General features: G+C 46.8%; 2 protein-coding genes across 3 annotated transcripts in view; both read right to left on the bottom strand.

The window, feature by feature from the left end:
• Positions 1–344: 344 nt before the first annotated feature.
• Positions 345–15,476, bottom strand: fbxo38 (F-box protein 38). The gene is made up of 21 exons (XM_083686402.1): positions 15,102–15,476; positions 14,149–14,387; positions 13,878–14,011; positions 13,435–13,598; positions 12,938–13,103; positions 12,441–12,716; positions 11,930–12,023; positions 11,302–11,432; positions 10,827–10,997; positions 10,319–10,461; positions 9,957–10,161; positions 9,544–9,675; positions 8,558–8,788; positions 7,448–8,149; positions 6,908–7,008; positions 6,376–6,478; positions 5,726–5,892; positions 4,467–4,612; positions 3,972–4,075; positions 3,451–3,564; positions 345–2,751 (listed from the first exon to the last, which is right to left on the bottom strand). The coding sequence occupies exons 2-21, from the start codon at positions 14,277–14,279 to the stop codon at positions 2,573–2,575; spliced, it is 3,594 nt and encodes a 1,197-aa protein (XP_083542528.1). The 5' UTR covers positions 14,280–14,387; positions 15,102–15,476; the 3' UTR covers positions 345–2,572.
• An 828-nt stretch (positions 15,477–16,304) lies between these two features.
• Positions 16,305–27,845, bottom strand: part of fgfrl1b (fibroblast growth factor receptor like 1b) — a 26,539-nt gene continuing 14,998 nt past the window's right edge. For both annotated transcript variants that reach the window (XM_083686399.1, XM_083686400.1), the window contains 4 exons: positions 20,324–20,416; positions 19,674–19,952; positions 18,631–18,984; positions 16,305–18,298 (listed from right to left, as the gene is read on the bottom strand). In XM_083686399.1, coding sequence (XP_083542525.1) covers positions 17,904–18,298; positions 18,631–18,984; positions 19,674–19,952; positions 20,324–20,416 — 1,121 coding nt within the window. In that variant the 3' untranslated portion in view covers positions 16,305–17,903. The remainder of the gene's footprint in view (positions 18,299–18,630; positions 18,985–19,673; positions 19,953–20,323; positions 20,417–27,845) is intronic.

The raw sequence follows: 27,845 nt of genomic DNA, 5'->3' as shown, positions 1-27,845 counted from the left end.
AGTTGAATTTGGATTTTTTGCCTGTTGACTGTATGGTTATTATACTTCTATGATGCAATCTCAATCAATTTCTTGCCTCATTAACCCAGACAATTATTAGTTTCATGCTAACAAACTTTGGCAAAATAAACTGATAGTCATGGACCTGGGAATGTACCCCTTCCTGTCCAATGAGGTAATTTCTGGACATTATTTCTGACTATTAAGGGGACACATTTTGGCTCAAGAGCAGCCCCGGTGGCAAAATCATCAATATTGCAACTTTGAAAGAAAGGTTTGAGAGCCAAAATATTCACACCGGCATATGACATCACTGACAAAACATGACAAGCACACAGTGATCGTCCACTTGATTCAGTTCTCCCTTTTTATTATGTGAAATTGTTTTTTTTATTTTTTATATAAACATATAAAACAAATCTTGGAAGATCCATTAAATACAGCATATCTGTACATGGTTTGTTTTTTTTGTACACAGGATTCTGCAGTGCTTAGTGTGTTTCTAGATTCAATCCACAAGCATTAGTAGCTCAGCTTTGGAAGAGGGTGGAGGGAGTCACCCGGACAAGAAAACAGTAGAGCAGCAAGAAGGGGGTTATCACACTTTAATGGCTTTCAGACTTAAAGTGCCCTTCAAATGTATTTCCTTGACTTAACTTCAGGAACGTTAGGGTTCTTTCACAGTTAACATGTTCAGCATTGCGTGCTTAAGTTTTAAGACAAAATGCGTGTTTGTTTGCATACACCACCTCACATCCTGTTGCCACGGCCTGTGTGAACTCAACATCCAAAACGTAGGAGGAGAGAGAGACTAGGGAGCAAAGTGTCCTTTTCATAAATCCAGAGACCAAGAAGAGCACCCCAGATGATACATTCCTGTACTTCATTCTCCTAACGACGTGTTATAGTGCGTTGATGCGCACATGTGACAAAATAGAGTTGTGCTTCCCAGAGAAATGAAGTATTCCACATACTGTAACACACATAGGCTCATGTGGAGAGTGTCCTCTTGCTTGAACACTGCATGCTTGCAGTCATCTGGACATGAATGGGCCATGCTTTAGAGAACCGTAACTAGCCAGGGCCTTTATTCAAAGCAGCACCATTCATACAGTCTCCCAGAAAGGTGGGTTCAATTAAAGGGGAGAGAATTCTTAAATGCTTGTACGCATGAAAGAGTTCTAACAATAGATTACTTCTCTTTTTTTCTTCTTCCTTCCTCAGGAGCTGCTCAGAGGAGAATTCGAGGGGGGAATTAATTGATAACAAATTTTCATCTGATCTGCCGCAGTCTTCACACTTTCTTCTTTCTTTTACCAACTACTGAGGTAAATTTAACTTTGACAATGACCAAAACCCACAATGCACACCAACCCCCACCCCTCCAAAATGAGACCTCGAGAACAGAGGTGAAAAAAAAAAAAAAAAAGTCTAAAATATGGGAGGAAAACAACTTAAAACAAAGCCAAAATAAATAGGAAAAACACAAAAATCAGGAAAAAAAACAATTGTTCTTTTACAAACAAGTCTAAGGGCACTTCTAGCGTCTAGCTTGAGGGTGCTTCTCTGAAGCGCGAGTCTTTGTCAGCACCAGAGGTAGGAGGCGAGAACATCAAACTCTCAAACACTCAATGGCAGTGGAAATCTCTCCAAACAGAAGAAGGGATTCAAACCCATAACGTAACAACATAATACTAGCACTGCCCTCTTGATTCCCCACCAAGCTCCGGTAGGGGAGGATTTCTTTTCTTTGCAGATGGCATCTCTGATTCCTACCCACCCCGTGTCCCAATTCTCCAACCTTTTCCCTAAAATGTGCACTCGTGCACTCATCCATATAGATTTAAAGGCATAGGATAGGGGTAAGCATGGGCTCTTATACCCTCCCATGCATACACATCCTATGCTATTAAATTAATGTGGGGAGTGCACACTTCAGGGAAAAGGGTAGAGAGTTGGGAAGGTGCGGTGTCACCTCACACATGACTCCAACACCCTCTCTGCTGAGAGGCAGTGCAGGGACAGGTGGGAGGTCAACACACTCTATTGTTCAATCCCAAAGTCTTCCCTTAATTCCTCACGTCCTCTCTAGCCTCCTTCTCAAGAAATGCATTGGAGGAGAATGTCCAAGGGGAGGAACCTCAAACCTCATCAACCAATGAATGTAGAGGAGGAGGAGGAGGAGGGTGAGGATAGAGGATGGGGAGGAAGACTTTTGAGATTTGAAATTTGACCCATGAATGGCAGGCACGGAGCACCACGTCCTGGAGTTCTAGGACTCCCATGGAGAGAGGAAGCCAAACTGGTGGCCATGAGACAGACCCACACTGCAGCCTCTCTCCCTTCACGCAAGGTCAGCAAATACAAAAACAAGGCAACTCGAGACACCTCAGCGCCCCCGCTGGAGCCCCACAGGACACCCCAGTCACTGGTGTCACAAAGGGTGCAGCAATCACAGCAGAGGCCTGGCAGGTTGGTGCAGGTTGGTGTATTTCCCCTTACTCCTCCCCGCCCCCGCCCCCCCCCCCCCCTTCCTCTCAGGTCTCTCCCCCAGGATAGGAGGGGGGGGGCACTAGATGTAGTCATCGTCCACGGGCTCGCCCCGTACGTCACAGTAGTGGATAAACACCACCACCACACGCTGGAAGACCCCGCGCCGCGTCTGCCGCCTCTCGGCGATCTCCTCCCCGATGGTCTCCATGCAGATGTCTGCTGAGAGCTGGCCCTTCCGCCGCGGGGCATAGATGGTGGCTGTGGAACACAGGAGAGCATTTCTTTTTTCCCCCCCATCTATTTATGACACTCTTACCTGGGTCATATATAAAAGAGGGTTCTGCCTGATTTTACACTGGGCGCCATGTTGAATGTTTGAACATTCCATTTATCCATTCCTGATGAGTATTTTCTATTCTAGTTCCAGTTCATGCAGTTCAGTTGACTGACAGTTTAGTATTCAGAATATTGTATTTATTTATTCAGGGGAGTCCCTTTGAGACCAAGGTCTATTTTTCAAGGGTGCCCTGATTACAAAATATAGACATCACTATTATTTCCATCAAGAAAGATTTTTTTACAAGACACCATAAACGGCTACTGTAGCTACCGGTCAGTATTGGCTAGGCTGCCCAGGACACTGTGGTGTCATGGAAACACATGATAAAGCGTGACTTGTACAGTGGATTAGCTATAGAAGACACAACATCAGATCTACCACTCTAGAGGAAGTCAGTCAGAACTGTGAAGGACCTCATGTCTACATCGGATAACCACGCATTTCATGGAGGTCACACAAGAGCCCGACTAGTCAGCACTGCAAATCATGCAACAAATACGATAAAGAAAAGAAAAAAGAAGCTGATTTGCTATTGTCTGTGTCTGCTTTTCCCTGGGTGAATGTATGAGGTTTAATGTGAACGTTGGGATGATGTACTCGGGCAGAGATGCACTCACTGCTCTCATCGTCCTCAAAGTCGTAGCGAGCGTAGCTGTTGGGTTCAGCCGTGCGCAAGGTACGGAGCCACGGGAAGTCTGTGATCATCGAGTAGGGAGCACCATCTACCACTCCTATTTGTAGGAGGGAGAGGGAGAGAGAGAGAGAGAGACATCTTAACAAGGGAGAGGACTAATACCACCGATGATACATTGTGAAAGAGAAGTAAAGAAACTATTGTTGATATACTGATGAAACACGCCGTAAAGCTAACATCGTGAAAAGCGTTTTGTTATAGGGACAGTAGAGACTCAACCATCCCCTGCAGTTCAAACATCAGACATTTCATTCAAAGACGTTCACAGGAAATTCTCAGCTAATATCCATTTCATCCGGGGCCCCCAGTGGAACAGAATCCACATTCGACCGTGTGCTATTTATAGAACTGATAAGAAAGATGTGCAGTGTGAAAAGATTTAACAGGCTATGGATGTTCGCTGCACAGAGATAGTCTCCACGGGCCAGACGGACTTCCTCTCACCCTCTAAGGTGTAGATGTCTCTGCCCCAGGGGTAGTTGGGATACTTCTTGACATCCTCTTCCGTTCGTGTGGCCTCTGGAAAGAACTCGTACTTGATGAGCTCCCTGTTGATTTAAATGAAAGTGTTTGTTTATGTTGTTTTTTTAGCTAAAGGAAGGAAGGACATGGGCATGTTCTCGAGGACCGAGAGATCCCAATCTTAACAGCCTCTCTGAATGAGGCCAGCAGGAAAGCAGGGATTCGGCACCACCTGGTGGCTGAGGTGAAGTTAACGTTGGGGGCCATGCTAAAGGCTGCCATCTAGAGGAGTAAACTGTATACAGCTATCAAACAACTACATTCATTTCCACTACTTCTTCATTGTTGAATAAATTCAATCCAATTCAACTGATCCTGGAAATATTGCATCACTCACAACGTATACAGTACAAAACCTTGTAAGATAGATGTATATCTAAATCTACCGTATAAAAACATCTAACTTTTGTCACTCACTGGCTGATGTTGGCAATGGTGTCCATCCAGCTCCTGACGCGCACCTTGTTCCTGACGTTGGGAGGGTTGCTGAACTCGTGGATGATGCCGATGTGGTAGGGATACGGCCCACGGAACAGCTTCCTCTCAAGTGCCAGGGAGTCGATCTATGAAAGGGGGGGGGGGGGCAGGGGGGTTAGTGTATGAGATGGTTTCGAACCCATGTCATGGACAAGGGAATGGGATCTCGTTTTTCATATTTGATATGTCATATTTTCATAGATGTAATTGTTGTTATTCTGCTGTATGTCATGTGTGATTTATTGGGTGCTGTATTTTTGTGGCAAGGTTTTATGTTTCTGCTCACAGACTCCAGATGGAAACTAGCCATGTAGTTCAATCTGCTGCAATATCTGTTGTGTATGGCCCCTTACCAATAAAAAAAAGGGTTAGGGATTAGGGATAGAAATTATTTTTTATGGTGTAGTATTCCACCAGTCTTGGAGAACAAAAAGTTAGAAAAATGTTATTTAGTAATTGTTATGTTTAAGACCCCAACATGTTTCAGCCCTATTAATCTAGTTTGAAGTTTTAAGGCAGAAAGCCTGCTCTCCTTCTGCAAAAAAAACCATCTTGTGCGCAGACATATTGGACTGTGATGTTATTCATATCAGACCAGGGGTTTAATGTTTACAATCCTGTGTGAATTCTAGTTTTACAGCATGGGCTTTCAAACATTCCAGACAGGAATGTTTTTACACTATCGTGCCAAGAAACGCCCCAGAATCGTACTGTGCTGGCTCAGATATTTTCTTTTGATACTGTATTTCCCAGCACGGCGTAGCCCTCTAAAAGAGAGTTGAACCGGTCCAAACATATGCCTGATGCCAGCTGAATAAGCTAGAAGTGGAACAAAGTAGGCTGACCCTAATCTGTGCTCTACTCACTGAGAAGAGGACGATTCAGGTTGCCGTTATAGTGAGACAGGGTTGGTCAATTTAAGGTCAATTAAGTCAAACCAGGAAGCCATTTGAAATTAATTTACAATTAAAAAATGCAAAAATCTTTAATGGAAAAAGCTTCTCATTCTCAGTGAATTGAGAAATCATTAACTACATAAATAAATTATCTGTGTGCGTGTCTATATCCATTTATCAATTGTAATTCAAATGTATTTCCTGAATGGACTGAATTGAAATAGCACTGAGCCCAACCCTGGGGTGAGAGCACCCCTAGAAGGCTCCAGACAGGGAAGTCAGCAGAGGTGGAAGCAGCCTAACCTGCTGCATGGGGCGCATGTAGATGATGCGGTTCCTCTCCGGGGGCATGCGCAGGATCTGGTCCAGCACCTGTTCCATGTCCAGCTTCTTACACTGGGCGTAGTCAAACCTGTTGACGATGGGAGCGCTGTCCACCTTCAGGTGCTTCAGGACCCTGCAACGCGTGGCTGGAGGAGGAGGAGACAGAGGAGTGTCAGGGCTGGGAATACAGTACAGTAAGTGTCATGTTTGTAGTAATAATTCAATGAAAAGCTTCCTTTCCTACCCTCTTGCTACATGTGTTGTTATAGCACTACCCATTCCTATGTTTCCTAATTCAGAGGAGCACATGAACCAGGGGAGGCACAAATCGGAGGATGGGGCTCGTTGTAACGCATGGAATGGTGTGTTTGATACCATTCCATGCATTACTATGAGCCTGTATGTATGGAACAGAATGAGGAATGGTATCAAACCTACATCTTCAATACCATTCCTCATTTCATTCCATGCATTACAGTGAGCTCGTCCTCCAGTTTCTCCCTCCACTGACATGAACGCAGTGTTAGTGTTGTAGAACATCACAAGACACTCCTCTGTTCCCTCCCCAACCTGCTGATCATCCAGGTGGAGAACATGGGGGGGGGGGGGGGGGGGGGGGGGGAACACACCGTGAACAAACATCATTTTGGGGCAGTCCTTCAGCACCAGGTCAGTGATCCCACAGTTGGTAAGGGTGATTCCCACCAGGTTTTTGGATTTCAGCGTGAGCACCTGTATGGTAGAGGAACAACACAGATGAACACGGCACTGAACCTCACGGCACGGGAACCTCCAGACATTACTTGACCTTCCAGATTTTACTTTCCAGGTTTCCATGAGATGGCAACAATTTTCAAGAGTCTACTTGTATATGTAACATTATGTACATGTAATATTATCTTCTGTTGTTCTTGTATATAACTCTTCAGTCTATAACGGTCGGTACTGTTCGGTCATGTGTTTGTATGTTTCATGTGGACGGGTGCAACAGCTAATGGGGATGCTGATAACCTAAACTAGAGTAAGCCTTGTTAGCTTCCAGCACAGTGAGCTGAGGCTAGCCAGAGGCAGCTAGACTTGCTAGATATCCAAGATATGCACACTCTGGATGGTCCTACGCAGGACTGATGGGGGGGGGGGTGAGTGTTGTGGTCTTGATACCTGTATGTGGTCATCCTCTGTGACTGGGTCGCTGGTGCTGGTGGATTTGTCTGCTGTGCGTTTCCTCTTCACGGTCACCCGCGGCTTGGCTTTGGACAGCTCTGAAAGGGAGAACAACGTCAACTTTAGATGGAGTTTTAGGGGTGTGAGCAGAACAACGTAGAGACATCAGGAAACACCTTTTATTGGCTTAGGGCACAGGTGTCAAACTCATTCCATGGAGGGCCGAGTGTCAGCAAGCTTTTGGTTTTTCCTTTCAGTTAAGACCTCGTCAACCAGGTGAGGGGAGTTCCATACTAATTAGTGACCTTAATTCATCAATCAAGTAGATGGGAAGAACAAAAACCTGTAGACACTCGGCCCTCCATGGAATGAGTTTGATACCTGTGGCTTAGGGGATATTTCAAATCAATATGTCAGAAAGGCAGGAATTCCTGATCAATCAGAAACTCCCTGAATCCGTGTGCCATTGGCCAAGAAAAACAATAAATCTACAGATCTTTATATGAAGTGTAGAGTCTGCCCCATCCCAAACCTCACCTGACTCTGAGACCAGGGGCACGGAGGAGAGTCTGCTGCGGGCGCGGGTGACCGGTCGCCTGGGGAAGCAGCCGTCCCGTGGTCCGCTCCTGTGCTGTGGCTCTGCTCCGCAGGCCTCCCGAGGGCTCTGGCCACCCGTCCTCTCACCCAACTGTCCCTCAACCACGGCCCCTGTCCTGGCTGCGCTCTCAGACTCTGACCCCACCTCCTCTTCCTCCTCCTCCTCCTCGTCCTCTTCTTCTTCCTCTTCCCGGGGATCCAACAACCCCCCTCCCCGCCCTACTCCCACACGTGGCCTTCTCTCCGGGCTCCTCTCCCCCCCTCCCGCTGGCCCACTAGAGGCAGGGTGATTGGGCCCTCCACCTCGAGTCCTTCCCTCTGGGTGAGGGCGAGCCCTGCCGCTGCTGCAGGTGCACCGAGTCCTGACTGTCCCTTCGTCCCCCTGCCCCGTCCCCGCCCTGGCCTGCTCCTCCTGGTTGGCCGAGTCTTCTCTCCAGCGGATGGAGCAGACACACCCCCCCGTGGTGCAGCCGGGCCCCCCAGCCCCGGCCACTGTGGCGGGGTCCGTAGCCCCTCTGTCTGGCTTCTCCGTAGCTGCCTTCATGTCCGCCTTGATCTGCTCACTGGTGACCTGACAGCCCTTCTCACAGCTGGGCTCGGGTAGGGGCGGGCCGCGCCGACGCAGAGGGGTCTTCCCTTTACCTGAAGCACACACAGCACAAGACTCAGAACACAACACATCCTTACCCTCATCACGCTACAGAGCTGAGCGGAGCTGTGCTGTGCTGGCCTAGTTACGATGCACCGTAGTTGCTGTAACAGTGCTGGGAAGGACAATGTGACAAGAAAATATCCAAGCCAGTACGGTCCGGGGTCGGTCACGTAGTGCATCAAGCCCCTACAGCTACCATCTAAAATAATATCAAGTACATACAATGGTTCTGCTGCCGTTACAAGTCTTGCAGTCTATAGAAAAACAAAGCTGCAGTGACAGACATTTCTGTTGAGGTCTTTGTCAGCCTCAAGGCACATCTTAAGACAGGTCCCCTTGCGGTCGACCTTCATTTTCGAAAGGTTGATAAATGTGACGAGTGAATTGTTTCAAGTTACAGGAGAAGCGTGTTCGTAGACGTCTACCAGACTCACTACTGTGAGTGAGTGGCTCCTTCGGGGCTCCAGTCTTGCCAGGGGCCTCCGTCTCAGGGTAGGTGTTCTGGGGACGGGCAGAGGCTGAGGTGGGGGCCGGGGCCTTGGGCCTGGAAGAGTCCTCCTCATCCTCACTGTCTGAGTCACACATCACCACGGGGGGCTTCTTCACCACACACTGGACTCCACTGGGACCTACAGGGGGGGTGCGAGTACACACGTGTGAGAGAGGAGAGAAGGTTAGAACAGAGTGTGAAAGAGAGAGATAAAAGGGAAAGAAATGGAGCTCCACAACATAAAGCACATTGAGAATTAACAACGTGATAGACATGACCTCTAGCATGTCATTGTACCTACTTATGTATGCAATTCTTTCTAAGCCATTGATTGATTCAGATGACATACTACAATGTGTCAAAAAAAAGGCACTTATGACATAGAAAAGAGGCACCTTTAACAGTAAGGGGAGAAATTAGAACATCATTTGTAAGATTTAAATCCAAGCCATGTATCCGTCAAGGAGATGGCTTTTGAAAGACAGCTGGGATTTATTAGTCTTTAAGGGACGATATTAACCATGAAGGGTCAATGGGAGGCATTTCCAAATGCAACTAGCCGTGACCGTGCATGGGGATTATGAACATGTGGCATCGATCAACCTTGATTTCTCACCGGCGTGCGTACGCATGTTTGATAAATCGCTAGAAACGTGTGAGGGCATTGGAAATGTGATTTTAGAATCATTTCTACACATTAATTAGAAATGAGGACTGTGGTTAAAATCCATAAACTCAAATACTTTCAAGTGTTTGAGGTATACTTGATTTGCCGTTTGCACTTTCGGGAACTGATCCTTGTTTCCAGCTAAACTAAATTATAAATCACACCGAAAAACACTTTCAAGTGTTGGAAGCATGGTGGTGGGGGTGGGGGATGAGGCCGGTCCAGACCTGCTCGCTCCTCATCAGCCTCCGGCTGTGGCTTGGCAGCCTGACTAGGACCAGGGGACGCCTCCTCGTCTTCCTCCTCCGGCTCCCCGGCCTCCATGTTGTCTTGCACCATCCCGTTCACATCAGGAATCTCTGCATGACGAGAAGAGTAAAAACAATGAGTTGGTCCACTCTAAACACACTCAACCTTTTGCCTCGAGGACCGGTTCCATTCGATTATAGCCTTCCTCCTTGAAGGGCTACTTATTTCAGAACAAGACTAAAACGTCAGGTAAATGACATGTATATGTATGTATGTATGTATGTATGTATGTATCTGAGGGACCTAGAATCCCAGGGACCAGCTCCAATCCAAAGTAAAATACAGAAGAAAATCATGTAACAATGTTATGTTATGTTAATAGAAGCGTCACCCTCTGCACGGTGTTGTTGCCGGGGGACGGCGCCCTCCTCGTTGTCGTTGTTGCGTGGTGGGATGTTGGCATCATTGTTGTTGTTGTTGTTCTGGTGGTTGTTGTTGTTATTGTTGTCGTTGTCATTGTTGGAGTTCTGGTTGCTTACCAGGGCAGAGGAGACGCCGATCCCGGTGCCAGCACTGAGACCCACACGGGCACAGCCCTGAGGGAGAGAGAGAGGTCACGCAAGCACCCAACTCCAAATTGATCCCGCCGGCCAACGGGTATTCAATTGGCGGCCCACGAATTGATTTAATGTGTCCCAGGAAATGTTATGACTGTAGGTTGTGTGGTGTGGCCCATTGCAGGAGGAGATTAACCTTGGGCGGCTCTCTGAACATCTGATCCAGGGAGATGAACTCCAGACTGGGCAGCATCTCGATGAACTGGCTGAAGGACTCCAGCTTGATGGCGTGGCAGCGCACCAGCGTCAGGTCAACCAGCCGGCTCCACCGTGAGTGGTCTACACACACACACACAAACATTAGTGTCCATCCAGCTTCAAATGCAGACCTAAAACTAGCTATATCAGTTCAAAAGCCTCACCCCACAGCCTAGAGGAAAAATCTGTAACTCCAGTCCAATAGTCAAGGAGATTATGGTATTATGAGTGTAACATCCCCACACACACACACACACACACACACACACACACACACACACACACACACACACACACACACACTTTAGTGTCCATCCAGCTTCAAATGCAGACCTAAAACTAGCTATACCAGTTCAAAAGCCTCACTCCACAGCCTAGAGGAAAAATCGAACTCCAGTCCAATAGTCAAGGAGACTATCGCATTATGGGTGTAACATTGTAATTACCTGTTATCCAGTTGTGTGGGTTGTGGAGGTGGGGGCAGTTGTAAATGACCAGGTATTTGATGGAAGAGAACACTTCGTTGACAGCTTTCATTCCGATGTCTGTGATGATACCCGGGTTCTCCATCACGTCAGCCAAGCCATACTTCACCAGCTCAGAGTGAGTCAGTTTACCTGAGAGAGAGAGAGGACATTCAAATCAAAACATGATTATATATATATAGTCTTAAGAGACTTTGCAAACAGTGATGTAGAGCTACAATACAAGGTAATGCTGCTCTCATGGAATGTCATTCCTAGAACACTACAAGTATGTCATAGGCATCAAGTCATATTTGCATTTGCAAATGTATTTACTCCATTGTTTTATGCTTTGTTGGTGCCCCAGTACGCAGAAATCACTGAGTGAGGCTTTAATATTACACTTAACACAAACCAACCCAACTTCGATGTCTAATAATGTCTAAAAATGACTCACACTGCAATAGGAACTCATCAACATATCCAAGGTGCAAAGTCTCAAACTGGGGGAACTCCAGTTCGGCCATCTTCAGTGCAGAGAACACCCCGTCTTTGGTTAAGGAAGGCTGGATGCGAACTTCATGTAACCTGGAGATCAAACCAAAGCACTAGCTTCATCAGGACAGTTCCACGGACACGGATTAAACCAAGTCCAGAACTAAATCACACATTAAATGAAGACTCTCTACTGAAGATGCTTTGTGTAGTCTATGAGTAGGCCTAGCCTGTATCGGGCAAACTGGCCAATAATGTTTATCCAAACACTGGCTTACCCAATGACAATCAAGGTTCTCCCCAAAGAATGTAAGAGTGGTGCTGTACCATGCTGTGCACCACTATGTAAACATTTCAAAGCAAATGAAACTACATGTTTAGTAATGTCAGAGTAACTATCTTTGATCGCCAACGACATTGTTGTTAAAAATGAAAGCAAAAGTCTTATGATGTTCCTCAGTGAATTCAGTGTGTTAGCTGTACTTTTTTGCCCATTTTGACACGAATAAACGTGAGTCGGGTTTTCATAATGCAATCCAGCGCCACGCTGTTCAGGAATCACAGGGAGAACCCTGGACTTCCTTGCTTACCTGCGTGCAGCAGTAATGATGAGGTAGCCCAGATCGACTTCAAGTGCATTTTTACAGGCACCAAATACAATAGTGTGCAAATTGCGGAATCCCCCTGAAGAACAAAGGTGTGTGTAAATCGACAGATTCAGGACTGCAGCACACCAAAACAGACAGTAAGAACACGGTTCCTTTAGCTCAGGGGTTCTCAACTCCTGGTCCCAGCCTGCATTTCTGTTCTAGCCCAGCACTGGCACACCCGATTCAACTTCTCAACGGCTTCATGAAGATGAATTAGGTGAGCCAGTATTGGGTATGACCAAAAGAGTGCAGGTTGTGAAAGCTCTAGGGCTGCATCTCAATAGTCTAATGGCAATCTTCTCCACCCCTACATTTACACTCACTTCAGTCACTGGATAGGTGAAAGCAATAAGGCCGATGCTTCACGGGGCATTTTAGATACACCCCCCTAGTCATGGACCTGAGATGGACCCTGCTTTTTAGACGTAGAGCTATGAGTGGCCCTCCTCACCTGACCTCCAGCTGTCCTCCACCACGTGTTGGATCAGCCCCCCCAGGAAGGGCACCCTCACCAGCTCCAGCTGCTCCAGATTGCGGGCTGAGGCCAGGCCGGTCACCAGGGGCACGTACTTCAGGGAGTTGGTGGGGCCGGCGCAGTTCCTCATGACGAAGGTGCGGAGGCTGACGCACAGGAAGTCTTTGAAGGGCTGGGGCTTGGTGAGACGAACCCACTTCAGGTACAGGTGTCGGAGCATGGAGACGCAAGGGATCTCTGGCACGTTGACCCCTGTTTGACCCCAGAGGAAAGGTACATTGACTGAGTGTACTTTGCTAGCGGGGTCCCGTTGATCTCTCAGTAAGGGCTGACAGTGGCAGGGACGTGCAGCGACGTTTCTCACTCGTCTTGATTGTTTGGGCTTTTTTTTTTTCTGACTAAGAATGACTATGCATTTATAACAAATGTATGGTAATGTTATGGTAATGGGCTAATGTTGTGAATACACTCACCGACTAAATGTAGGGTTTGGATTTTGGCGGCGATGGGAATGGTAAGCTTGTTTTCCGGGGGGATGGGGAAAGCCCCGTTGCGGTTGCGGAACTTTCCCAGGATGTGAACCTGAGGCATGTAGTTCCAGATGGCCTCCACCAGCTCCAGGTGGGACGTCTCCACTCCCTGAAGAGAGTGTTCGGTCAGTGTACTCAAATCCAGCCAAAAAACACCTCATTTATGTGCTAGGTTGCTTCTATACAGTACTGCTCATTGCTTACCAAAATCAGTTGCACCGCAACACATTAGCTCACATTAGCTTAGCTAGCTCAGATATTTTCTTTTCACGCGCAACATGGCTCTTTAAAAAGCAAGCTGAGCTGGCCGGATAACATCAGAATCTGGTGCTAGCTGTAAACCAGTACAGTGTGTGTGAAAAGAAAGAGGACTCTGCCCTGTACTCACTAAAGAGAGCATTGCTCTGGTCTGTCACATGAAAGGTGTTAGCCAGACTTACCAGCAGGTTGGGGCAGGCCTGAAGAGCCTCCAGCACGCCTGGTATGCTGAAAGCCTCGTAGCCCCTGACCCTGCGGCGCTCCAGGTAACGGGGATGCAGGCCGTACAGCTGTTCCAGGTCAGGCATCTTCTTCAGCAGCATGAGGAAACTGGAGTCTGTGAATCCTGCACAGTCATGCCGGGAGAAGAGAGGTATCAGTTAGATATTGATGGTGAACCACAGGGCCTATTTGCAACGGGAATCAGTTTCTATCACTTGGTTTTTGAGCAACTTTCAACCTAATGGGCTATCACACAGGGTAGACACACCTTGTGTCTTTAATAATGCTGATGTGTGTGTGTGTGTGTCAGTATACATGTGACTGTCAGTATACATGCTCAACTATTTAGTCCCTGAATGCATGACATGCAGGCTGAGACCAGTCAGAGGAGAGCCTTGCCTACCTGAGGGCATGTACTCCCACCAGCGGCTGGCACACAGGTCCACCACCTTTACCACCCGCAGGTACAGGGTCACCGCCTCCCGGAGCTTTCGAGACAGGCACTCCATACACATGATGTCCTGCATGGGCAGATACCTGGGTGCAGGGACAAAATGGGGGGGCGGGGGGGGTGAATTTGCAGAAGTGCATTGTAAGGATCAACGGGTATTCCATGCCAGGGTAGGCACCGACTGGTAATGAACTGAGTGAATTATGCTCTTCCTAGTACTGACCGGAATATGTGACAGAGGACCTCATGGGAGAGCTCATTGACGTAGTCCTTGGGCTCCTCCTGTCTGAGGGTGTTGGCAGTGCCCCCGCCAGCGAGCTGCGTCTTGGTGGACTTCCGCCGTGGGCCCATCATGTCCAGGGCAGTGAGATATTCACCCAGGGCAAGGCAACAAACTCACTCCCTCTCACGCGGGCCCTGTTATTCAGGCATGCACTCTGACACACACTCACTCTCTGACGTCTGCAAGAGATAACACAACACAGTCACTCTTGGGTACAGGTGTAGGACAAATGTTTGACCAAAAGTGAGATAGTCTAGACATCTACAAGCATTTCCTGGACAGCAGTAGCAAATAGATAACTGACCATGATGACATTTGTCCCTTGACATTTGGGGAGAGCTGACAGATGCATGTTCTTGGGAAATGACATTTGCTGCATAGTTACTTGTGTCATGTCATCCATAGTTGGCTGCTTTGTTTATTAGCTAGCTATGCATGCTTTGCACTAACTTTTAGCTACCTGTCATCTTGTTTATTGAGAGGAGTAGCAAGCTAAGCAGATACAATTGAATGCTGAATGCACAAATCAATTAGCTAACGGTAATACAATAGCCAGCTCACTAATGCTAACATAGCTTGCTACTATAGCTATTCATTAACGTTAGCAAGCTACCTACACTAGTGTATCTGCTTAAAGTGGAAGTCTTAAACATAACACAGCATAATATCTAATGGCAACATAGTTGAATACAAGAGATCAAGCTAGTAGCTACACATACGCAAACAGAAAAAACAACAACTCGCAACTGAGACAATGTTGGATATCATACAAAGTATAGAAAGCTAGCAAGCTAACAATCACAGGCCACCTTACACACAAACTGCTAACTTATGGCTAACTAGCTACAACTAGCAAGCAAAGTAGCATGGTTGGCTAACTGAGTATAATTCACCTTTTGGCTAGTGACACTTCATGAAGAGAAGATGGTGAAGTACATTCGTTTCTCCTCAAATCCAATGCGCTATCTCGTCAGTTGGCTTGCAAGCAAGTTGACTCTTCTTGGAGGCTACCAATCGCACTCAGTTTGCTAGCTAGCTAGCTAACGTTAGCTAGCTAGCTACATCCCCACCCGACACAGATGGAAGTAGCTATATAGCTAACTAAAAGTGTTTTGTGGCAGTGGCAAGCTCTGGAACACAGTTTTAGTAAGCGGTGCTGTCTGTATCAGCCCTTGTCTGAGGACTTGGACCTGGCCCTTTTGTCAGTCTCCAATAGATCCGATAAACACAGAATAACATAAAAAGATGAACTCGCACCTCGATTTTCTGTGCTCACTTCCGCCATACGCGAAGCGCGCTCCACCCCTTTACCTCACGGAGGAGGAGTCACTGGAGGTGTAGACGAGGCACTTTATTTTAGTGAGGAGGATGATGTGAAATATCTATCCTGTTTCGGTAGAGTAGACAACATAAAACAACATTTGAGCAACATAGCAACGTAACTTTGATTTTATGTTGAACAACATAAGCATGCATTTCTGACCACAAGATAGCGCAATGAACACACATTCTGCATGGTCACCGTTGACAGCCACACATACCCAGTACTGGCATTTTCAGCCCAACAGATGGCATTATTTCAACTCTCAGATTAAAAAAAAAAAAAAAAAAAGGTAGGTACTGCTACTGTATACATTTATTCATGTGGTCACCCTCGGATATTGGTATTTAAAAAAAAAAACACATATATTTTCTAAGAGCAAATGTCAGACAACATCTACAGATACTAACTATAGAATGTATTCAAGTTAAAAGCACAACACCTTGGACATGGAAATATCTGGGTGTCAGTGATGACTTGCAGTTATTATCCAGGGAGAAACTGAGTCAATAGCCATGTGCACCACAGCCTGTGTCTGTGTAACCTACCAGCATATTAATACCCATCAAATCCTATTGGGACTATTTATCTCCTTTCCTTGTGTTGAAAGCACAACTTGATTTTCCCATAGCATTCCTGAGGATGTTAAACTAACAGAGGATGGAGGCCTTTTTAGGGAGAGTGTAAAGTAGCAAGTCAACATGGAGTAGAATGGCATTCAGTTTTTATTTTTATTAAAAACAAATTTCACACGCTTTTCCAGTAAGTTCCCATCAAAATAGATTTGCAAACAGAACAAGAAACAGAGAAAACAGTACAAAGTATAGATTTTTATTACAAAAATATGATTGTACAGTACTAAATTTACAAGAAGAAGTTTGCAGTAGGCAATGTTTCACAGAGGAATTGTGTATATTTATGGATTCTAAAACACTTGGGAGTTTAAAAAAAAAATACACTGTAAACTCTTGGGCTGGTTAAATGACTGTAGTAAAGTAGTATACTTATTATGTTTTGTACACTCTTCAAATAAAGATGTTTATATTGAAAGACTCAGTACTATGTAAATCCGCTCTGAAATAGTTTGTTACCAAAAGAATACAAAACCATAAAAAAACACAACTAAATAGCTTTTTGGTTTAAAAAAAACAAAACAATAGATGCAAAACAAGTCCTCATGTACCTTACTGTATACAAAAACATACCTCATAAGAAATGCAAGTAATATACACCTCTTTAGCACTGAAATAACACTTGGCACCTTACACACATACTGTATACGGTAATAATGGTAATACTGCACTTTTCAGGCACATTTTACTACATATTATTATTATTATTATTATTATTATTATTATACAATATCTGGATACAAAAATAAAAAAAGCCCTTTTCACCTTTATCCATTCATCCATCCATCCATGCATTCATCCAATTTCCCTGATGAATTGTTCTCTCCTAAATGGATCTTAAAATCTCTTCAAAAATAACACATCTATTTCTAAACAGAGGACACCACAGTTTGTGTTGTGTTGCTTTTATGCTAACGTCAAAGCTGAACTAGGAACACATTGTAAACATTTTGGCTGGTACGACTTGGTTGATTTGTCACAGTTGCAGTTTCCAATTCATAAAAGCTTACAAAAGTCATTCATTTATCACTCTATCATACTTTGGATACATATTTGGATGTGTTTTCAATAATGTTACATAATTGCACATTCCAGGCTTGGGATCAATTGCATTTGAAAATGGAATTTTTGTCTAAAGGGGAATTCAATTCCTGAAATCTAATTTGGAAGTATTCTGAGAGGATCCCAAACTCTGGTCGTTCTCCTATTTTTAACGTAATAATGATTAGGCTACACATGGGCAAACGCATCCCAAGATACATCTGTTGTAAATCTTTCTAGTTAGAGTTAAACACGACTGATTTGTCCTTTATCTGAACTCTCCCGTTTCCAATGTAAATTGAGGGAGAGTGTCCTATTCCTTTTCATCCTTTAAAACACATTTAGAGTTTTCGGTCTCAGTTGACTGATCAAAAAACACATAAAAAAACATTACAAAATAAGGTACGTAATAAGGTATCCCTGCCCTGAGACTTCACTCAATGAAACGTTATTCCACCAAAGTAGGCAGCTGAGTAACATTTGTCCATGCTTGTCCCAGGATTCATCCAGGTTGGGACTTTACCACTGTGATGTGTCAGCACTGGGAAATGTAGTTCATATGAACTAACGGCTTCAGTTCCATCTTACTAACTCATTGTACCTTGCTCGTGGTCCATTGATTGATTGGTGAGAATAGCAGCAGTGGCTAGGAGACAAGGCCATTGGGGAGGGGGGGGGGGGGGGGGGGGTGGCGAGGCTGGTTAGCGCTGGTAGATGAAGTGCTGGTGCTGATGGACCTTGCCATCCACATGAGCATGGGAGTGTGTGTGTGTGTGCGTGTGCATGTCTGTGTAAACCTTGGAGTAGATCTTAGAGGGCCCGCTGAGGGCGGGGGGTCCCATACCCATCAGTCTCTGGCTGGGGTAGTCAGGGATGGCGCTGCCGGGAGGGGGCGTGGGCTCTTTGTCAGAGATGTGGTGTTCACGGTGGGCCAGCGCGCGGGGGGGCAGGCGGCTATGGCGCCGGCGACTGTGGCACAACCAGAGCACGATGGTGCCCACGATGAGGAGGGCAGCGGCGGGGATGCCGATGATCAGGGGCCACGGCAGGCCGGAGCTCAGGTGGGGGGGCGTGACTGTGTTCTCAACCTGTGGATCTGGACAATGAAAGAGTGGAGAGATGAGGGACAACCCTGTACATCTTAGTGATTATGGTTTGTCTTTTTAGTAACTGAATCTACAACGGATACAGAGTTTATTTTACACACACACACACGCATGCACGCACGCATGTACACACACACACACACACACACACACACACACACACACACACACACACACACACACACACACACACACACACACACACACACACACACACAGAAACACACACACACACACACACACACACACACACACAAACACAGAAACACACACACACACACACACACACACACACACACACAGTCCAAGGCTCTGCACTAACCTGGCAGCACGGTGAGGTAGGCACTGCGGAAGCTGTAGCCCATGGTGTTAGCGCCTAGGCAGATGTACATGCCCGCGTCCTCATCGCGGGCCTTGACGATAGCTAGCTTGTTGAGGTAGGAGCCGTCGGGTCGCGACCAGACGTCTCCCGTGGGCAGCACCACGAAATGCTGACCTCCGACCTCCAGGGTGGAGTTGTAGCGGTTCTCTGTGCCCGGGTCCACCCTCTTCAACCACTGGACCACCGGTTTGACGTCGCTGTGGACCTTGCACTGGAAGGAGGCGGTGCCACCGTACTCCACGCTGGTGTTGACTGGATGGGTACCGGTGAGAACAGGCTTGCAGTGGGAACGCTCTGCAAGGGGGAGACGCTCGTTGAGATTGATCAACGGAAAAATACTCTAGAAAACGCCCTAGAAAAGCGCTACTGTATATACAGTACCAGTCAAAAGTTTGGACACACCTTGCCAAGAGTGTGCAAAGCTGTCATCAAAGCAAAAGGTGGCTACTTTGAAGAATCTAAAATATAAAACATATTCTGGTTTGTTTAACACTTTTTTGTTCACTACACAATTCCATATGTGTTCCTTCATAGTTTTGATGTCTTCAATATTAATCTACAATGTTGAAAATAATAAAAATAAAGAAAAACCATTGAATGGGGAGGTGTGTCCAAACTTTTGACTGGTACTGTATATAAAAGTATTCTATATCTCTATATGTATAATCACTGTGGAGACTGTAAAGGACATCTCCAGCTGAGCAGAGACTGTGATAGAGTACTCAATGACAGGAGCATTATTTGAGAAGTCTGCAGTATATACGAGATGTGGAGAAGAAACACTTTACTTAACCTGGAAAGGTATAATGTCTCATGATATGGTCATGAAGCATCATAACACTTGTCATCAGGACATAGGGTCAAACAATAGACACAACACACAACATATCACAACTGTGATAATAAAACATTACGAAGGCTCATAGCGAGACGCTTAGAAGAAGTCGTGGTTCTGAATGTGGGTGTCGGTGGCCCGTCCGTACCGATGACATCCAGCTTGTAGGTGGCGTTGATGTGGCCGGCTGGGTTGGCCACGTGGCACGTGTACTGGGCGCTGTCCTGAGGCTGCAGGTTCTTCAGGTTGAGGGTCCACTGCGGCCGCTTGCCCTGGCGAGGGGGTGGCAGGGGCGTCTGGTCCTTCCACCAGGTGATGACGGGCGGGGGGGTGCCGCTCGCCAAGCACTTGAGGCGCACCGAGCTGCCCACGGGCTTGTACAGCACCCGCCTCCGCATCTTAGTGGGCTGGCTGAATCGCGGCTTCACTGCATAAACATCAGAATGTTGTTGAGGTTATTATCACGTAGGTCTATTCAGTCCTGGGTCAATATGTGAGAGTGAGAGGATATAATAGAGAGGGAGAAAAAGAGAGAGAGAGAGAGAGAGAGAGAGAGAAACAGAGAGACAAAGGACAATACGATCTCTCAAGAGCTCTTAAGAAACAACTTTGACATGTGGCTCACTGTAGCTAGACCAGGATTAAATCCATGTGTCAAATGCTGGAGAGTATTTGAGGTGTGCTTGATTTAGCTCGCTACTAGGCAAATTAAATCAAGCGCATCAAATAGATTTGACCCGGCTCTGAGTCTATTGCATTCATTGTATTCCATTTGGGAGCATAATGAAGTGTGCTCACCCCAGGGTTCCCCTGTTGGTTCGGGCTGGGTGAGCTCAGCGTTGGGTTCCACTTGGAGAGGTGGGGCAGCAGTCTGTGTCACTGTGGTGTCATCTGAAAAAAACACATCCCTGTTTACAGCTGAGCTGAGCTGAGCTGAGCTGAGCTGGGCTGGGCTGAGCTGTGCTGTGCTGGCCTGTCTGCTAGAAAGGAGAGCACGGTACAGTTCGGGTTGGCCCTGCAGTGTGTAAAGCCCCAAAACAGTCACTAAACAAGGACAAGTGTACCCCTCGGACCATCACACACACTCATGGAGGACGTGTGAAGCTAATCACATAGCAACAGAGAGGTCTTATGTCATTCTTCTGCTTCCCACACTGAACACGACCGATCAAAACACTACATCTGTCTCTGGTGCCTCAAAAAACCTCAGAGCCAAAAGCTGTTTTTTCTTCTGAAAAATAATATACTTTAAATAATATACTTTCTCACTACAGGGAAAAATAAGGTCATGAAATACTGTCCAGGAAAAGAGAGAGCCCCCCCCCCCCCCCCCCCCCCGCCAAGACCACAAAGTATCATTTGGTTATTGCCACATAAATCAGTGGTCAGTTATTGTTTCAGTGATGCGAGTCTGTTTCATCCAAGACTCTAGTGCTGATGTCTGCAAACGGCGTCACGTAAATCACATGGGGGGTCGAAGGATGAGTGCGAGCGCTGAGCGATATCGAAGATTTATTTGCGTAGCTTTGAGCTCCAACAGAACCCCTCTGTGCTAAAGGAGGAACGATGGCGCTCTGAGATCAGTGGAGTGTGTGTGAGGTGTGTAAACGGCAACATGTTTGGCTGTCAAGCGTGTGACGTTTTACAACTCTATGGGCCGGCTAACCAGGCGAAGCACTGATATTATTCTAACTTGGTCCGTGAGGCAGGGGTGAGAGAAAACAGTGCCATATTGTTGCTTCTCTCAAGTTTCCACACTGTTTAAAACAAGGCCGAGTGTTGACTTAACCCTGAGCAGGAAACCAATTAACTGCCTTTAAGCTAAACCGCGCAGGCAGACGGGACTGAGAGCACTGCTTTGTTTGGGCCGGTCCTCTAGTATGGCCCACAGGAATGCACAGAGAACCTATTCTAACCTTCCAGTCACTGCTGACTGAGCGCTCACACACACACACACACACACACACACACACACACACACACACACACCTATGCAAAGTCATGGACGCACACACGCACGCACGCAAACAAACACACACACACACACACACACGTATGCACAGTCATGCAAACACAAACACACAGGAACACACACACACACACACACACACACACACACACACACACACACACACACACACACACACACACACACACACAAACAGACACACACACACACACACATACACTTAACCAGCCATATTATAATTAACCTCATGTCAACAACTCCTGAGTCAACAGACGTGTACACAGGTACAAGTGATTCACAAGTGTGTGTGTGTGTGTGTGTGTGTGTGTGTGTGTGTATGTGTATGTGTGTGTGTCTATGTATGTGTTGGTGTAGTTCTCTAACAGCCTGAGCCCATTTCCCTGGGAGACGGTGGCACATCTTTGTCCTGGCTTAATCCCTGTGTTTTAGAGCCTATAGAACTCCTTACTGCCTGAGGGGGCACCCTTCTCAACTCAGTGAGGCAGAGGAGAATCCAACCGACCCCAACACAAGCGTTTTTGCTAGTCCAGCCCCTCATTGTTGCTGTTGGCCCAGGGGTGTAGGAGAATAGGCCTTGAAGCACCATTTCCACTGGCACGGGAGAGGGGGCTATTCAGCAGCACTGAGGTGGAATTAGGGAGCTTTATCTTGTCTAAAGGGGTCTTAGTCTGGGCTTATTCCTTCACTCTCTCTATGCTGACGTTTGGGGATGTTTTTTTCAGGTGCAGAGTGAGACAGAGGTTTTCCCTTACGCAGAGCTATCAGGATAAAGTAGGTATTTTACCTTCCGCATTTTTCTTATCTCCATTTCATTTCTACATTCCACACGTTAGCATATATGAATCTGTGATCATCTGTGACCAGTTTGACGACAGCAGAAAAAAAAGACATGGTTTGAAGGCCAGCTGTCTGTAGCATGGCATGATGTGGAGAGAGAGTTAAAACATGGCCCCTGTGTGCAGTGGGAAGGCAGTGTCGGTGTAACGCTGGGGTAGAGGACAGGGGGCCCCTTTTCCTTCTCTCCTCCAGGCTAACAGAGGCACACACTCACACACAGGGGCATGGAGGGGAAGGGTGGGGGTGGGGGGCAGAGGGGAGACGGCAGGTCTGGGGGTAGAGAGGGAGAGAGAGCTGAAGGCTGTCGGAGCCGAAGGCTCCCCTTACAAACTCTCTTCATGTGGAAAACGTGTTTATAAGGCCCCATATTATTTTTTCCTACCGGCGAGAACTTTAAAGGGCTCTCCCCTCAAAAAGGCTCATTCTCCATTCATACCTGCGCGCAAACATACGTGCCGCCGTGTGTGTCATGTAGCCGTTCCTCTGAAAGTGGGCCCAGATGAAAAGCAAAACACAAACACTCGGTAATAAAAGGGAGTCGGTTTCATCGTGATTTTCTGATTTGGAATAAACACAGACGGATGAAAGAGACGGAAAGGTCACTCGTTCTTCTCGTCTGCGAAAGAAACCACAGAATGGAGAATTGTGTTGCGATACTGGTCCATTCTACACACCATGGTGGAGGTAACCCATTATCAAAGCAAAAATGTCATCAAGGGAAAATAAAGCAGATGTATTTTACCTTTCTGTCACAGCTCACAATAATTAAGCACTGGTAAGGCCCTGACCTGAATGAGTTGTAGATGAATAACTTGAGGAGAATCACTCAATTTAACAGTTTTTGATAGCTTTTGTTTTTCATATCAAGACCCAATATCAAAAACTCCAGTGTCTCTCAACGTCAAGCTGACATTGCGTGTGCACCCAAATCATCCGCCTGTTGATAGCTCGCTAGCTATTTCTAGAAATGGGACACATGTCTCGGAGTGTCTGTTCTGCCTCATGTCAATTGAAGCCAGAGAGAGAGAGGCAAATTAGAGAGCGTTAGCATACACTCAGCATGAGAGACAGAGAGGGACGCTGGAGCGAGGGGTAATTAGAAGTCTCCCGGTATCTTTTATAGAGCCATAAGCGGTTTGCAGCAACAGGCGCATGGTGACTCCAGAGGAAATTACCCCCAACCTTAATGTTGCCTGTTCTTTTCTTCTCTGTTGTGCGCGAGGGGAGGCGGACCCTGCCGCCGGTGCATCCTGGGACCCAGCCCAGTCACCGGCCCCTCTAACGAGCTGGATGAAAGACCCTTTAATGTGGCAACCCAGCGAAGGTGGCTAATTTGCATCCTTTCCAGTTTAATTAAACCCATTTTTGTCCTCCACCCCCCGCCCCCCCCCCAGTAGCAGAGGCAGGGGTACAGTTGGGTCATGGGCCTGTGGCTAGAGTGTTTGGGGGGGGGGGGGGTGCAGAGTTGGGCTGGGGTGTGTGGGGGTGGGGCTAAAGAAAGACTGGGGAGAGTGGTCTGGGAGTGAGGGAGTGAGGGTGGATATTGGCCTTTAATTGAATGCTACAAAGCCACCAGTATAGAGTAGGCCTATAGCCTCTGTTCTGGAATGTTCTCACTACAATCACAAGAGTGTACAGTTGAATACTGACGCTAGCACAATGGAAGGCACTTTTTTAAACTTACTGTTACACCGTCTTTCAGTGTATTAAGGGGGATATGTAATACTGTTATGATGATAACTTATTGCTAAACCTAATGTCAACCTCTATTTTGGCTCACAGCCAAAACCACTCCTAAACTAACCATAACATTTTGACATATTATTTCCATCTCTTGATCCACCCTCTGACCCTCTCTTTTACTTTAACCTCCCTACAGCCTTCACCCTTGCCCTCTGTATGGAAGTCTAGACTGGATATACTTCCTTACTGCTTGTCCTGCTTGTACCCCGCAGTTATTTACCACCAAAAGCTCTCTTTCTCTCTGTGTCTCTCTTTGTTCAGCCTAATTTCATGTGAGACCAGAATGGTTTCAATTCCATCAAACATCCTTTCATCTTGCCCCCTTTTTTCCAACAAAGCCTTTTCTTCCACTACTCACAAGCATGGATTCATTTGTGTCCATATGTGTTGCCGCTTTGAACTTGCCCCAACTTATTTCCCTGCAAAGAGGAGAGAAACAAACATGTAGGAGGAGGCCCGGGTCGGGAGGCTCCATGTCACACGAGCGGTAATCAGAATTCCTTAATTTAGATCATTGTCACATTGGTGGAAGCGTGATCAAAGGACTGTTCTCTCCCTGCTCGCACATTTCACCGTTCCTACGAATGAATGTGACGTCTCTCAACATGTTGACAACTCATCAGTCTTACCTCACAGATGTATCGTTCATGGGCCATTTGAGAGACCAGAAACAGGGAGCTAAGCTGTCTGGAAAAATATGTGTAAATCAGACTAACTCTAAATATTGCCTGCCTTGGAAAAGAGAGAGAGAGAGAGAGAGAGAGAGAGAGAGAGAGAGAGAGAGAGAGAGAGAAGCGAGAAGCTGTTGTGTATTTAAAGGCTTGGGTCAGGGCTTGTGGTACAGCAGTAGCTGCTGTTGAGTCACTCCATTTCCAGGAGAATAAAATAAACTAATGTAAGTTGTGTGTGTGTGTGTGTGTGTGTGTGTGTGTGTGTGTATGTGTGGGAGTGTGTGTGAGTGTGAGTGAGTGTGCGTGTGTGCATATGTGTGTTTGTGTGTGTGTGTGTGTGTGTGGGGGGGGGGACTGTATAGTAAAACTATAGTAAAAAAGTGTGCCTGCACTTAAAAAAAAAAAAAAACAACTCAAAGGTGGTCACAACCCCCCCCCCCCCCCCCCCACCCCCCACCTCACCCCTCCTATTGTCTCATAGCAGTCTACAGCTTTGCCTGGTGAGTGTAATTTTGATACAATTATCCATTTAGGTGAGGGGAGGCGTGGGCTAAACTGCAACACATGTACCTCTCTGCTTGCAAACAAAGAACAAAAGGGGCCAGCGGTGGAGCTGCTCCACCAGGCCCTCTATAAAAACTCCAGGCCAGACCGCCAGCGACCGCCGTCTGACCAGAACCCACAGACAGCCTCCCCCACAGTGACAGTGGGGATGGTGTCCAAAGCACGGCGCTGCTGCGCACCCTGCTGTAGGTGTGCTAGAGGGACAGATGGGGAAGGAGAGGAGAGGAGAGGAGAGGAGAGGAGAGGGCACTAAGAATATAACCTCTCCTACCCTGTGTGGTTGAGCAGAGTCAACATTGATGCAGGGACCATTTATAGAGCAGCGAGGTCATCATGCAGCCTTATATAGCCAGTATATTGATCCTCTCAGGTCTCTTCTCTTCCGGTCCAAATGGCGAGTTCAGGGTGAAGAAAACGTGGCAAACTTTAAAGTACAGTCAACAAAAACAGTGTCATTCTGAAGGATGAGTTGAGGAACGATGCTTATAGGGCAGGTACTGCATCAGGCTGACGAAGACCTATTCGCTCAAACGTTGCAATAAACTACAAAGGAACATATAACAGCGTGGGTATCGTCTTTGTTTTCATTAATATCTTTTATGCCCAGCACCTGGATATTTGTGGATGTGCGAACATTAATCTTTTAACTTATTACAGCCAAGCCCAGCTAGGCAGCAGTGGGAGACTGGGTGAGGGTCAATTAAATACATTCAGGAAGTGAACAACTTTACTTAACAGTTGAAAAATAGAAAGACTTTTGACCTGAAAGTCTCATTTGTAATAATGGATTTGGAATTTCAATGTATTTTCTGAATTAACTGAAATTAAACTGAATTGACCCCAACTCTGGAGGGAGAGCCATGGGGAGGGAGGGAGGGGGGGACTGGGGGAGACGATGTGAGACACTGGGGATCAGGGGAGGTAATGGAGTGGTGACAGATTAGTCCCTCTAAAGGCCAGGATTTCCAGAGCGAATGGTGGGAGGGTTAGAAAGGGTCAACGGTCATGCAGTCCCTCTCCCGATCTTTGACAGCTTCCAAATGTTCAAACATCCCTTGACAAAATAACACTTTTACTGCGACGGGGGTAACGAAAAAACCCCTGAAGAATCCATTTTTATCACCTTGTTTTGCTAAGTCCCAGTACATAGCATAGTAACAACTAAGCAGTACTTAGGAGTGAGATTAGAACCTATGTTTATGGTGTCATTAAAAACATACCATGCAGCTGGCAAAACTCTAACTCAAGAGCATCTAATACCTATGGGTAATTTTCTCCTGCCTTACTGTGGGAAAAAATATGTTTCTATTTATGCTTGTGTGCAAAGGCAACAAAGAGAACGACTTCAAGTTTGAGAACTGTGGTCTATGTGTAAAATGGAGCTTTTAAATTACTCTTACCTCACCGGCTTTTACAGCCAAGTGATTACATCGACCCGTCAAAGGCCGAGAGCGACAAGAGCATCAACTCAAGGGATAAAATTACATTTTTATGACAAGCACACTTTCCGCGTTGCAGCCGTCATTAAAAAAAAAGGAGATAGGAAGTTGAGGTGGGACTTGCGGCTCTGTCTGTGCATGCTCTGGGGAGGAGCTTGGTGAGATTAGAGCCATTCTGATGACAACAGGTGCTATTGAATGTCACCAGAATACCTCCCCGCTGAATAACTGGGTCTGGCTGGAGTTTCCCTGTCGTACAGCTGTCTGACATTTGTATAGTGTCTTGGAGGACCTGAGTGGGAACAGGCCCGGGACACTGAGATGCCAATATAGATTTGTTTTATAGACTGAAAAATGTTGCCCAATTATGTCTGTGGTGAAAAAGTACAAACCATCATCATACAGCTTTTCACCACCACCACCACAGTGCTTCCCCCGACTACACCCAAACTCAGCCCCTTGTTTTGTTGAAGGGGCTGTTGGCCATTGTCGTTAATGATTTCAGTAAGACTTGGGAGGTGGATACCGTAGGGAGGCAGCCAAGAGTACTATAACTCAGAGTTCCACAACACTCATGGGGACCAAACAGGAAGGCAGCAGGCTACCTTCACTGACTCCCCATGCTGCCTTGGAGAGGCCCGGCTCAGCTCAAACATGACCAGCACCACAAAGGAGTCCACCGAGGTCCACCGCCCGCCCGCCCGCCCGCCCGCCCGCCCGCTGCCTGGCCTGGTCACTCCCACCACCTCAGTCATCAGCAGAGTAATTACCAGCCCTCCCTCCTACCACACACTCCATCTCCTCCTACTCCTCTTCCTCCTCCTCTCCCCCTCCTCCTCCTCCTCTTCTTCCTCCCCCTACCCCTCCACCTTCTCCTCTCCCTCCCCCTTTCTTCCTCCTCCCCCTCCTCCCCCTCCTCTCTCCCTCCATCATCAGCTATCCTCACTGGCCCCATGGATCAGGTCTCGGCACAGGAAGGGGGTCTGCTGGGGCTCCTCTGAGCCTTTCAGCATCAGCCGACCGGCACAGATTTATAGGTCTGAAGGCGGCAGGTCGTCTATTTCAACTCCTGTCCT

This window comes from Argentina silus (genome assembly GCF_951799395.1).
Source record: "Argentina silus genome assembly, chromosome: 15".
In the NCBI taxonomy this organism is placed as follows: Eukaryota; Metazoa; Chordata; class Actinopteri; order Argentiniformes; family Argentinidae; genus Argentina; species Argentina silus.
The sequence above is the reverse complement of the archived record's forward strand: the minus strand, read 5'-3'. Positions and strand labels throughout refer to the sequence as shown.